General features: G+C 47.1%; 1 protein-coding gene across 1 annotated transcript in view; it reads left to right on the top strand.

Annotated features, from left to right (window-relative positions):
• LOC128702029 (corticotropin-releasing factor receptor 2-like) overlaps positions 1 to 14,476 on the top strand; it is a 64,309-nt gene continuing 49,833 nt past the window's right edge. The window contains exons 1-3 of the mRNA XM_070091769.1: positions 1 to 138; positions 10,023 to 10,235; positions 13,603 to 13,728. Coding sequence (XP_069947870.1) covers positions 10,025 to 10,235; positions 13,603 to 13,728 — 337 coding nt within the window. The 5' untranslated portion in view covers positions 1 to 138; positions 10,023 to 10,024. The remainder of the gene's footprint in view (positions 139 to 10,022; positions 10,236 to 13,602; positions 13,729 to 14,476) is intronic.

Here is a 14,476-nt window from a genome sequence, read left to right as displayed (position 1 = left end):
TTCCTCCAATCTGTTCCTGATCAGCCAGTCTGTGGTGCATGTGTTGGACTGGTTGCTGTTTCATCAGGTCAGCAACCAGGTAATCTGGTCTAGGACCGGGCCGCGGGGGCGCTGACATCAGGAAGTGACAAGTCAAAGGTAAGTATCTCACTATTATCTTCCTGTATATATAAAGTATCTTAACACTTCCTCTCCTGATCTCTCAAATAATAAGACTTTTATACCACATATTTGTGGATACCGCTCTCCTGTCTGCCCTTGTCATTCCCATTCTAGAGCTGGTTGAAGCACGGTCTGCTATCTTGTGGCTTCTATTTCTGCCTTGCTTACCGTGGAGTGCACTATATTTATCACTGTACATAGTGTACATATTGCTGTTATAAATTGGTGAAGGATAATATAAGTCTAAACTTTTTCTACTGTGTTTATTTGCTCCCATTACACCTGGGATAACAGGTCATTTGAAATCCTAGGTTGTAATACTTCCTCTCCTGATCTCTCAAATAATAAGACTTTTATACCACATATTTTTCTTGTAACTTCTATAATTCATAAAGAAGACAGACACAACACCGTGACTGGAACAATATACAAATAACCCGCACACAGGGGCTCTGGTGGCCTGGTGGTTAACGCTCTCGCTTCACACGGCGAGGGCCTGGGTTCGATTCCCAGCCCACCTGTTGTCTATGTTCCCCATCAGTAAAATGGGTACCTGGGTGTTAGTCGACTGGTGTGGGTCGCATCCTAGGACACTGACCTAAGGAGGCCTGGTCACAGACCGGGCCGCGGGGGCGTTGACCCCCGGAACTCTCTCCAGGTAAACTCTCTCCAGGTAAACAGAACGCAGGAATTTATCACAACGTTTGGGTCCGACTTAGACCATTTACAACTCACACTGTTGGTCCAAGTCAGTCCGAAATGTCGTAAGTTTGTCTGTCCCGGGTCGGGTTATTTGTGTATTATTTACTTAAGGTTCTGTGTATAATAATCACTGCAAACACTCTGGTGTCTGACCTAACATTTTCACTTGCTATAATCTCATCCTCACTGCAACACACACCTACTTCAGCGGTACACACCGCGTTAACGTCGCTCGCCACTGCTGCAATATCCTTTCAGCATCCAATAAAAACGTACCTGGCTTTGAAGGACATAAGAATAGATGTACCATGAAAGTTTCTGGGCCCTGGGAAGAGAGAGAGAGAGAGACAGTAGGGTCAAAGTTGTTGCCGCTGATTCATACAAGTCACAGAAAGCCGCTATGAAAAAAAAATCTGATGAAATTTTAGTGCCTAAGTTGTATATATGTCAATGGGCTTTCTACATGCCAGGACTACGGTTCGAGTCCCCGTCCATTGTTTTATTATGCATATACTGTGTGTGGGGAGGGGGGGGGCGTGGCTATCTTTCTCACTCAGTGTTCCACTACATTAACACCACTTACAATACATTACCTTCTGGATGCCAACACTTTCCTGCTGATACAAGAATCTTACTCGAGGCAAAACGAAAAAAAAAACTCTCCTTCCTCGGATCAAACTTTAATAATAATAATATACCTGCATAACTTTTCCTCAGTGAGGACATTTTATATCAGAACTTCGACAATTAAAGATATATATATATATATATATATATATATATATATATATATATATATATATATATATATATAAATTTCTTAAATATTATTATACTTCATCGTTATCAAAAATATTAAATTATTTACACAATTCCTATTTTTTTCATTCTTATTTAATAATTTTTATGGCAGAATTGTTTGGTATCTTGAGTAAGATGTTACTGATCTCAGGCTGATCTGGCAACACTGCATCTCAGGCTGATCTGGCAACACTGTATCTCAGGCTGATCTGGCAACACTGCATCTCAGGCTGATCTGGCAACACTGCATCTCAGGCTGATCTGGCAACACTCATCTCAGGCTGATCTGGCAACACTGCATCTCAGGCTGATCTGGCAACACTCATCTCAGGCTGATCTGGCAACACTGCATCTCAGGCTGATCTGGCAACACTCATCTCAGGCTGATCTGGCAACACTGCATCTCGGGCTGATCTGGCAACACTGCATCTCAGGCTGATCTGGCAACACTGCATCTCAGGCTGATCTGGCAACACTCATCTCAGGCTGATCTGGCAACACTGCATCTCAGGCTGATCTAGCAACACTGCATCTCAGGCTGATCTAGCAACACTGCATCTCAGGCTGATCTGGCACCACTGCATCTCAGGCTGATCTGGCAACACTGCATCTCAGGCTGATCTGGCAACACTGCATCTCAGGCTGATCTGGCAACACTCATCTCAGGCTGATCTGGCAACACTGCATCTCAGGCTGATCTGGCAACACTGCATCTCAGGCTGGTCTTTAACACTGCATCTCAGGCTGATCTGGCAACACTGCATCTCAGGCTGGTCTTTAACACTGCATCTCAGGCTGATCTGGCAACACTGCATCTCAGGCTGATCTGGCAACACTGCATCTCAGGCTGGTCTGGCAACACAACATCTCAGGCTAGTCTGGCAACACTGCATCTCACGCTGGTCTGGCAACACTGCATCTCACGCTGGTCTGGCAACATTGCATCTCAAGCTGGTCTGGCAACACTGCATCTCACCCTGGTCTGGCAACACTGCATCTCACGCTGGTCTAGCAACACTGCATCTCACGCTGGTCTGGCAACACTGCATCTCACGCTGGTCTGGCAACACTGCATCTCACGCTGGTCTGGCAACACTGCATCTCACGCTGGTCTGGCAACACTGCATCTCGCGCTGGTCTGGCAACACTGCATCTCACGCTGGTCTGGCAACACTGCATCTCACGCTGGTCTGGCAACACTGCATCTCACCCTGGTCTGGCAACACTGCATCTCACCCTGGTCTGGCAACACTGCATCTCACGCTGGTCTGGCAACACTGCATCTCACGCTGGTCTAGCAACACTGCATCGCACGCTGGTCTGGCAACACTGCATCTCACGCTGGTCTGGCAACACTGCATCTCACCCTGGTCTGGCAACACTGCATCTCACGCTGGTCTGGCAACACTGCATCTCACGCTGGTCTAGCAACACTGCATCGCACGCTGGTCTGGCAACACTGCATCTCACGCTGGTCTGGCAACACTGCATCTCACGCTGGTCTGGCAACACTGCATCTCACCCTGGTATGGCAACACTGCATCTCACGCTGGTCTGGCAACACTGCATCTCACGCTGGTCTGGCAACACTGCATCTCACCCTGGTCTGGCAACACTGCATCTCACGCTGGTCTAGCAACACTGCATCGCACGCTGGTCTGGCAACACTGCATCTCACGCTGGTCTGGCAACACTGCATCTCACGCTGGTCTGGCAACACTGCATCTTATCTGTACTCCTCTGTTTCACTGTACTCCGTTATGCTCCACTGTACTCAGTTATACTCCACTGTACTCAGTAATACTACACTGTACTCCGTTATGCTCCACTGTACTCCGTTATGCTCCACTGTACTCCGTTATGCTCCACTGTAGTCCTTGATGCTCCACTGTACTCCGTTATACTTCACTGTACTCCGTTATGCTCCACTGTAGTCCTTGATGCTCCACTGTACTCCGTTATGCTCCACTGTACTCCGTTATGCTCCACTGTACTCCTTGATGCTCCACTGTACTCCTTGATGCTCCACTGTACTCCTTGATGTTCCACTATACTCCTTTATGTTCCACTGTACTTTACTAGAGTACTCTCTGAGCCCCTCAAGTCTGGTGTTGCAGTTTGTATATTGAACTCTGGTGGGAGACCCCAAGTCAAATTCTCTGTGACAATGTCTGGCTGCACCAGCACCACCTCAGTCATTATTCTTCTTCCTGCTCTTCAATCTCTCGTCATCTTCTTCACAAAATTCCATTAGGTTACTTATGCATGATTTACTCTTTCTAACCCCCTGCCGTTTATTATCAATTACTTTTTCCAGTTGGTTTACTACCCTGTGTTATCACCTTCGCTACCATGCCATGCACTAACCTTCGCTACCATGCCATGCACTCACCTTCGCTACCATGCCATGCACTAACCTTAGCTACCATGCCATGCACTCACCTTCGCTACCATGCCATGCACTAACCTTAGCTACCATGCCATGCACTAACCTTAGCTACCATGCCATGCACTCACCTTCGCTACCATGCCATGCACTAACCTTAGCTACCATGCCATGCACTAACCTTAGCTACCATGCCATGCACTCACCTTCGCTACCATGCCATGCACTCACCTTCGCTACCATGCCATGCACTAACCTTAGCTACCATGCCATGCACTAACCTTAGCTACCATGCCATGCACTCACCTTCGCTACCATGCCATGCACTCACCTTCGCTACCATGCCATGCACTAACCTTAGCTACCATGCCATGCACTAACCTTAGCTACCATGCCATGCACTCACCTTCGCTACCATGCCATGCACTAACCTTCGCTACCATGCCATGCACTCACCTTCGCTACCATGCCATGCACTAACCTTAGCTACCATGCCATGCACTAACCTTCGCTACCATGCCATGCACTAACCTTCGCTACCATGCCATGCACTAACCTTAGCTACCATGCCATGCACTAACCTTAGCTACCATGCCATGCACTAACCTTAGCTACCATGCCATGCACTCACCTTCGCTACCATGCCATGCACTAACCTTAGCTACCATGCCATGCACTAACCTTAGCTACCATGCCATGCACTAACCTTCGCTACCATGCCATGCACTAACCTTAGCTACCATGCCATGCACTAACCTTAGCTACCATGCCATGCACTAACCTTAGCTACCATGCCATGCACTCACCTTCGCTACCATGCCATGCACTCTGCGTCAATGATCTTCAGCCCAGAAATCTTCCATTTGTTCAGTAAATTCGATGCCGTGAAAGAGACTTCTGTTAATAGCTAGTAATCTGTAGTTAAATATGTCTGTGTTCAAAACAACCACAGGGGGAGTTGAATGGTACATCTGGGCCTTTCGTGTTGCAATCAACACATCAGGAGCTTGCAAAGTTGCAGAAATGAGTAGGAGATCTCAACAGATTCGATTCGAGGGACGCAAGCGTCCCTCGGAAATAATCCCCTGAGATCTCTTACTCATTTCTGCAACTTTGCAAGCTCCTGATGTGTTGATTGCAACACGAAAGGCCCAGATGTACCATTCAACTCCCCCTGTGGTTTTTTTACATCCTGTATCACTCGTTCGCGATTCTTCAATTATATAGTTTTGTATATTTTTTGCACTGCTGTTATGATTTAACAGATACTGTTCCTTGAATATCTCCCACACCTTCTCAGGTTTCTCTCCCACACCTTCTCAGGTTTCTCTCCCACACCTTCTCAGGTTTCTCTCCCACACCTTCTCAGGTTTCTCTCCCACACCTTCTCAGGTTTCTCTCCCACACCTTCTCAGGTTTCTCTCCCACACCTTCTCAGGTTTCTCTCCCACACCTTCTCAGGTTTCTCTCCTACACCTTCTCAGGTTTCTCTCCTACACCTTCTCAGGTTTCTCTCCTACACCTTCTCAGGTTTCTCTCCCACACCTTCTCAGGTTTCTCTCCTACACCTTCTCAGGTTTCTCTCCTACACCTTCTCAGGTTTCTCTCACACACCTTCTCAGGTTTCTCTCCCACACCTCAGGTTTCTCTCCCACACCTCAGGTTTCTCTCGCACATCTCAGTTTCTCTCCCACACGCTGATGCTCCCGTTGCCTTCACTACCTTCCATAATGTCGAGTGTTGTGGGGGAGAGACAGGTGACCACAGGAAGCATGCGTCGTCTTCCCTGGTCCCTTCTGGAGCCTAGACGGGAGCGTGTCAGTGTATGTCAGGGCGTCGACTTGTGAGGTCGTTCTCACTCAGTGTGTGTCGACCTGAGAACTCGAGTCACTGCGTTGTGAAAAACACTAGTACTGTCTTCCTGTGTTTAAAGCTATTTTTACTGTAGCTTAACGACCAGCTGATGTGATAAAGATTGCTGGATATACTGTTGCAGATGTGTCAACAATATATACACACATGCTTGTTGACTGTGTTGATACTCTGTGCATTCGGATGAATTAAATTTAAGGCAAGTTTTTCTTTCTCTCTCTCTCTCTCTCTCTCTCTCTCTCTCTCTCTCTCTCTCTCTCTCTCTCTCTCTCTCTCTCTCTGGAATAAGGAGAGAGAGAGACAGCTTCCGAGGTGATACCGGGCTTCACTAGAGAGTGTTAGGAAGCATCAGCAAAGTTCATGTCTGTCAGTAGATGCAGAGGTGCCCAAATATTATATCCACGAGGGAAAGTGGTAAACCTGTACGGGACACATAAATGAAGGAGCATAAGATCATGGAAAGAATACAGAACGCTGAGGACGACAGAGTGAACAGAGGGATAAGCAGAATAACTATGAACTGCTATTCGTTAAGAAAGGAAGCGGAGAATCAATGAGAATGGCAAAGCAAATGATAAATTGTAGTTGCTGACAAAGGGAGCTGACGCTCTGGTAATGATCCATATGTCAGGTATATGGACACAGGTACAACTAATGTAACATTTTATTGTGGCAACGTTTTGCTCTCCATGAACTTTGTCAAGCTTGTCGGCTTGACAATGCTGGCAATCTTGATAAATATCGTAAGCTTTTTCTCTCCTAAGTGCGGGTTATCATTGTACTGTAGTCAGTGGTGGACCTACATTCTAGGGGCCCTGAAGCTTGAACTGTTATGAGGGGGCCCTTTTGCAACTGCTTCTCAAACAGTAGACCCGAAATTTTTAAGCAATGTGGACTAAAGTGGCTTATGAGGCCCCTCCAGGATTAGGGACCCTGAAACTTAATCTTCACTAGTTTCATAGATCCGTCCCTGAAGTCTGTAGTCAGTACTCAGAAAAACAGCCCTGATATAGACCATTAGGTCTGCTGTCAGCATTTTCCGTGTACTATGTTATTTGTCCACTCAAAGTTCCTGTTAAGTGAACACTGTTAAGAACCATCTGTGGCGTCGTTAACGTAGGATAGTAACTATTCTATTCCTGGCAATGAATAACCCACACAAGTTTAATACACGAATATAATATAAATACGCCATCTCTGTCACACTGTTGCTGTCACTAAGACACAATACTGTGATAATATCACTGTTACAGCAGCTCTCAACATCACTGTTACAGCAGCTCTCAACATCACTGTTGCAGCAGCCTCAACACCACTGTTGCAGCAGCCTCAACACCACTGTTGCAGCAGCCTCAACACCACTGTTGCAGCAGCCTCAACATCACTGTTACAGTAGCTCTCAACACCACTGTTACAGCAGCTCTCAACACCACTGTTACAGCAGCTCTCAACACCACTGTTACAGCAGCTCTCAACATCACTGTTGCAGCAGCTCTCAACATCACTGTTACAGCAGCTCTCAACACCACTGTTACAGCAGCTCTCAACACCACTGTTACAGCAGCTCTCAACACCACTGTTACAGCAGCTCTCAACACCACTGTTACAGCAGCTCTCAACATCACTGTTGCAGCAGCTCTCAACATCACTGTTACAGCAGCTCTCAACACCACTGTTACAGCAGCTCTCAACACCACTGTTACAGCAGCTCTCAACACCACTGTTACAGCAGCTCTCAACACCACTGTTACAGCAGCTCTCAACATCACTGTTGCAGCAGCTCTCAACATCACTGTTACAGCAGCTCTCAACACCACTGTTACAGCAGCTCTCAACACCACTGTTACAGCAGCTCTCAACACCACTGTTACAGCAGCTCTCAACACCACTGTTACAGCAGCTCTCAACACCACTGTTGCAGCAGCTCTCAACACCACTGTTGCAGCAGCTCTCAACACCACTGTTGCAGCAGCTCTCAACACCACTGTTGCAGCAGCTCTCAACACCACTGTTGCAGCAGCTCTCAACACCACTGTTGCAGCAGCTCTCAACACCACTGTTACAGCAGCTCTCAACACCACTGTTACAGCAGCTCTCAACACCACTGTTACACCAGCTCTCGACACCACTGTTACACCAGCTCTCAACACCACTGTTGCAGCAGCTCTCAACACCACTGTTGCAGCAGCTCTCAACACCACTGTTACACCAGCTCTCGACACCACTGTTACAGCAGCTCTCAACACCACTGTTACAGCAGCTCTCAACACCACTGTTACAGCAGCTCTCAACACCACTGTTACAGCAGCTCTCAACACCACTGTTACAGCAGCTCTCAACACCACTGTTACAGCAGCTCTCAACACCACTGTTACAGCAGCTCTCAACATCACTGTTGCAGCAGCTCTCAACACCACTGTTGCAGCAGCTCTCAACATCACTGTTACACCAGCTCTCGACACCACTGTTACAGCAGCTCTCAACACCACTGTTGCAGCAGCCTCAACACCACTGTTGCAGCAGCCTCAACACCACTGTTGCAGCAGCTCTCAACACCACTGTTGCAGCAGCTCTCAACACCACTGTTGCAGCAGCTCTCAACACCACTGTTGCAGCAGCTCTCAACACCACTGTTGCAGCAGCTCTCAACACCACTGTTACAGCAGCTCTCAACACCACTGTTGCAGCAGCTCTCAACACCACTGTTGCAGCAGCTCTCAACACCACTGTTGCAGCAGCTCTCAACACCACTGTTGCAGCAGCTCTCAACACCACTGTTGCAGCAGCTCTCAACACCACTGTTGCAGCAGCTCTCAACACCACTGTTGCAGCAGCTCTCAACATCACTGTTGCAGCAGCTCTCAACACCACTGTTGCAGCAGCTCTCAACATCACTGTTGCAGCAGCCTCAACATCACTGTTGCAGCAGCTCTCAACATCACTGTTGCAGCAGCCTCAACATCACTGTTGCAGCAGCTCTCAACACCACTGTTGCAGCAGCCTCAACACCACTGTTGCAGCAGCTCTCAACATTACTGTTGCAGCAGCTCTTAACATCACTGTTGCATCAGCCTCAACACCACTGTTACAGCGGCTCTCAGCATCACTGTTACAGCGGCTCTCAACATCACTGTTGCAGCAGCTCTCAACATCACTGTTGCATCAGCCTCAACACCACTGTTACAGCGGCTCTCAGCATCACTGTTACAGCGGCTCTCAACATCACTGTTGCAGCAGCTCTCAACATCACTGTTGCAGCAGCTCTCAACATCACTGTTGCAGCAGCTCTCAACACCACTGTTGCAACAGCCTCAACATCACTGTTGCAACAGCCTCAACACCGCTACTTTAAAGTATTACCATACACACGCACTCCTCCATGTGTTGGTGTGAGGTGAGGGTTGGGTCCCTAGCGGCTACACGACTCACACACAGGATTCACTCACGCCTCATTATACTGTCGTTTTAATCTAATACTCTCCCCCCCCCAACCTCTTCTTCCCAGTGTATCTTGTACCTGCCACCCGTGGTAATGTATACTCCCGGTGTATCTTGTACCTGCCACCCGTGGTAATGTATACTCCCAGTGTATCTTGTACCTGCCACCCGTGGTAATGTATACTCCCAGTATATCTTGTACCTGCCACCCGTGGTAATGTATACTCCCAGTATATCTTGTACCTGCCACCCGTGGTAATGTATACTCCCAGTGTATCTTGTACCTGCCACCCGTGGTAATGTATACTCCCAGTGTATCTTGTACCTCTCATCAGTACTTTGCATACTCGTCTGCTCAAGGTAATAAAAGTTACTCCCACGAGAAAAGTCTACGTAAAACAGTCAACCAAGGTGACCTAGACATAACAGAAGCTGTCTTCGCATTACAACCCACTATTGTAAATACAAAATCTTAATGTACGGTTTTCAAAGACAAAAATAAAACTTGAGCTAAAACCTGATATTCCTTTACTGTGGAAAATTCCATATTTACACTTGCTTCCGCATTGACCAAAATAATTTGATCGCCCTCCCACTCTAAGATTAAGATGATATATTACTCGCTCGTCATAAATAACAAAATCTTGAACATCCATCATAGATATGCCGACCCAGTACTCTGCGTCAACCCTGACGGTGGGAACACCTACTGTAGAGGTGCCCTCGACTCTGTGGGATGGAGGGAGCAAGAACGAGGGGTCCACAGGTGGCCATCTCTCCACGCCCTCACCTGCCCCTACACACCAGAAGTACACAATATCTCCTGAGGAGCGTAGATGTCTTGAGGAGTCGTGGAAGGCAGCCACCCCTGAAGGTAATTATATAATTATTTAAACGACTAAACGTCCAGAAATGTATCAGGACAATATAATTAATCTGAGTTTATCTATATTACTTTATTTTTTAATGTAGTAAGATAATGATGGTCAACAGAAACATGATGTAACACTGAATTGAGGAAACCCATATGAGGAAAATGTAAACAGAGACTGTGTGTTTCGCTTTCCATCTGAGGTCCTCTTCAGCAGTGTGTTTCCTTAAATCATCGACAGGTGTCACTACACTTGGTCACATACCGGGCCGCGGGGGCGTTGACCCCCGGAACTCTCTCCAGGTAAATTCTCTCCAGGTAAATTCTCTCCAGGTAAACTCTCTCCAGGTAAACTCTCTCCAGGTAAACTCTCTCCCGGTAAACTCTCTCCCGGTAAACTCTCTCCAGGTAAACTCTCTCCAGGTAAACTCTCTCCAGGTAAACTCTCTCCAGGTAAACTCTCTCCAGGTAAACTCTCTCCAGGTAAACACTCTCCAGGTAAACTCTCTCCAGGTAAACTCTCTCCAGGTAAACTCTCTCCAGGTAAACACTTTCCAGGTAAACTCTCTCCAGGTAAACACTCTCCAGGTAAACTCTCTCCAGGTAAACTCTCTCCAGGTAAACTCTCTCCAGGTAAACACTCTCCAGGTAAACTCTCTCCAGGTAAACTCTCTCCAGGTAAACTCTCTCCAGGTAAACACTCTCCAGGTAAACTCTCTCCAGGTAAACACTCTCCAGGTAAACACTCTCCAGGTAAACACTCTCCAGGTAAACTCTCTCCAGGTAAACTCTCTCCAGGTAAACTCTCTCCAGGTAAACACTCTCCAGGTAAACTCTCTCCAGGTAAACTCTCTCCAGGTAAACTCTCTCCAGGTAAACACTCTCCAGGTAAACACTCTCCAGGTAAACTCTCTCCAGGTAAACTCTCTCCAGGTAAACACTCTCCAGGTAAACACTCTCCAGGTAAACACTCTCCAGGTAAACTCTCTCCAGGTAAACACTCTCCAGGTAAACACTCTCCAGGTAAACACTCTCCAGGTAAACACTCTCCAGGTAAACACTCTCCAGGTAAACACTCTCCAGGTAAACTCTCTCCAGGTAAACACTCTCCAGGTAAACACTCTCCAGGTAAACACTCTCCAGGTAAACACTCTCCAGGTAAACACTCTCCAGGTAAACACTCTCCAGGTAAACACTCTCCAGGTAAACACTCTCCAGGTAAACTCTCTCCAGGTAAACACTCTCCAGGTAAACACTCTCCAGGTAAACACTCTCCAGGTAAACACTCTCCAGGTAAACTCTCTCCAGGTAAACACTCTCCAGGTAAACACTCTCCAGGTAAACTCTCTCCAGGTAAACTCTCTCCAGGTAAACTCTCTCCAGGTAAACACTCTCCAGGTAAACACTCTCCAGGTAAACTCTCTCCAGGTAAACACTCTCCAGGTAAACACTCTCCAGGTAAACACTCTCCAGGTAAACACTCTCCAGGTAAACACTCTCCAGGTAAACACTCTCCAGGTAAACATTTCAAAGCATCATCATGACCTTATACTTCTTCTGGTATAAACACTTTTTTGTGAATTTGTGTTTCAGTAACATACAAGTTATCACTGGAAAATATCAAGTTCTGAATAAATCTCTACACATGCTGTGTTCTGAAGCAAATTGTTCACATTTCTGTAGAGGTGAGAACACAGAACCACCACCACAACCACACGTTGCCACACCCTGTACAAGCTGTACAATTTTTTGGTACAATTTGCCATGTGCAATATGAAGGATAGTTCCACTGGAATTTTTCTGTCATTGTTAATTCCATATGTCATTCGTAGTTTCCAGGACTTGGAAGATTTAACATTGTCATTGCTAGACCGGATTGTACCATCATCATCCCTTTGTTGTTCATGGTAGCGTTATCAGAGATCCTGCGATACCTGTTACTGTCACCACCTGCAGGAGTGTACTGTAGCACCACCTGGTACAGCTGTTACTGTCACCACCTGCAGGAGTGTACTGTAGCACCACCTGGGACACCTGTTACTGTCACCACCTGCAGGGGTGTACTGTAGCACCACCTGGTACACCTGTTACTAACACTGTCATCACCTGCAGGAGTGTACTGTAGCACCACCTGGTACAGCTGTTACTGTCACCACCTGCAGGGGTGTACTGTAGCACCACCTGGTACACCTGTTACTAACACTGTCACCACCTGCAGGAGTGTACTGTAGCACCACCTGGTACAGCTGTTACTGTCACCACCTGCAGGGGTGTACTGTAGCACCACCTGGTACACCTGTTACTAACACTGTCACCACCTGCAGGAGTGTACTGTAGCACCACCTGGGACACCTGTTACTGTCACCACCTGCAGGGGTGTACTGTAGCACCACCTGGGACACCTGTTACTGTCACCACCTGCAGGGGTGTACTGTAGCACCACCTGGTACAGCTGTTACTAACACTGTCACCACCTGCAGGAGTGTACTATAGCACCACCTGGGACACCTGTTACTGTCACCACATGCAGGGGTGTACTGTAGCACCACCTGGGACACCTGTTACTAACACTATCACCACCTTCAGGAGTGTACTGTAGCACCACCTGGTACACCTGTTACTAACACTGTCACCACCTGCAGGAGTGTACTGTAGCACCACCTGGGACACCTGTTACTAACACTGTCACCACCTGCAGGAGTGTACTGTAGCACCACCTGGGACACCTGTTACTAACACTGTCACCACCTGCAGGAGTGTACTGTAGCACCACCTGGTACACCTGTTACTAACACTGTCACCACCTGCAGGAGTGTACTGTAGCACCACCTGATATACCTGTTACTAACACTGTCACCACCTGCAGGAGTGTACTGTAGCACCACCTGATATACCTGTTACTAACACTGTCACCACCTGCAGGAGTGTACTGTAGCACCACCTGGTACACCTGTTACTAACACTGTCACCACCTGCAGGAGTGTACTGTAGCACCACCTGGTACACCTGTTACTAACACTGTCACCACCTGCAGGAGTGTACTGTAGCACCACCTGGGACACCTGTTACTAACACTGTCACCACCTGCAGGAGTGTACTGTAGCACCACCTGGGACACCTGTTACTAACACTGTCACCACCTGCAGGAGTGTACTGTAGCACCACCTGGGACACCTGTTACTAACACTGTCACCACCTGCAGGAGTGTACTGTAGCACCACCTGATATACCTGTTACTAACATTGTCACCACCTGCAGGAGTGTACTGTAGCACCACCTGATATACCTGTTACTAACACTGTCACCACCTGCAGGAGTGTACTGTAGCACCACCTGATATACCTGTTACTAACACTGTCACCACCTGCAGGAGTGTACTGTAGCACCACCTGGGACACACTGTATTGCTGGCCAGCCACGCAGGCGGGGACGACGGTGAAGGAGACCTGTGCGACGGTATTTAAGGACCTTCCTGACCTCCTGAATCACCCTGAGGGTGAGTAACATTGTCATTCCTCCCTTCAGAGAAGAGACTGACCCTTGTGTCAGTCAAGGGATCTTGATCCCAGGAATTTGAGTTACCCATCTCTTCCACTGATCAAGTCTGTTTACCTCTCATTCCCTAGGATGTGGTTCGGTATATATTTTGACCTCGGTCTGAGGTCCTCTTCAGGAGAGTACAAATATATTTGTGTCAAGTGAGTTTTAAATGTTTGGGAGTCAGCACATAGTGGAGGAAGCTCGATTCTCCGTTCATTAATAGCATTACAGAGACGTGTATGTTACATTGTGGTGTCTAAGGGAAATGTCAAGTGAACATAAGGGTTTGTTGCTCATAATAATGGTTCGTCAGTGGGGTTTCAAGCCTCTCTACTACACGTAGCCTGTTCACCACCAGTCAAGAATACTTAAAGATCTAAAAGTAAGAATTAAAGTAATGTCTCAGTATAAAGCATATATACCAAGACATAGTGTATATACCAAGACATACAGTGTATATACCAAGACATAGTGTATATACCAAGACATACAGTGTATATACCAAGACATACAGTGTATATACCAAGACATAGTGTATATACCAAGACATAGTGTATATACCAAGACATACAGTGTATATACCAAGACATACAGTGTATATACCAAGACATACAGTGTATATACCAAGACATAGTGTATATACCAAGACATACAGTGTATATACCAAGACATACAGTGTATATACCAAGACATACAGTGTATAT

Source organism: Cherax quadricarinatus, chromosome 37 (assembly GCF_038502225.1).
Source record: "Cherax quadricarinatus isolate ZL_2023a chromosome 37, ASM3850222v1, whole genome shotgun sequence".
Taxonomy (NCBI): domain Eukaryota; kingdom Metazoa; phylum Arthropoda; class Malacostraca; order Decapoda; family Parastacidae; genus Cherax; species Cherax quadricarinatus.
This window is presented reverse-complemented; position numbering and strand designations above follow the sequence as displayed.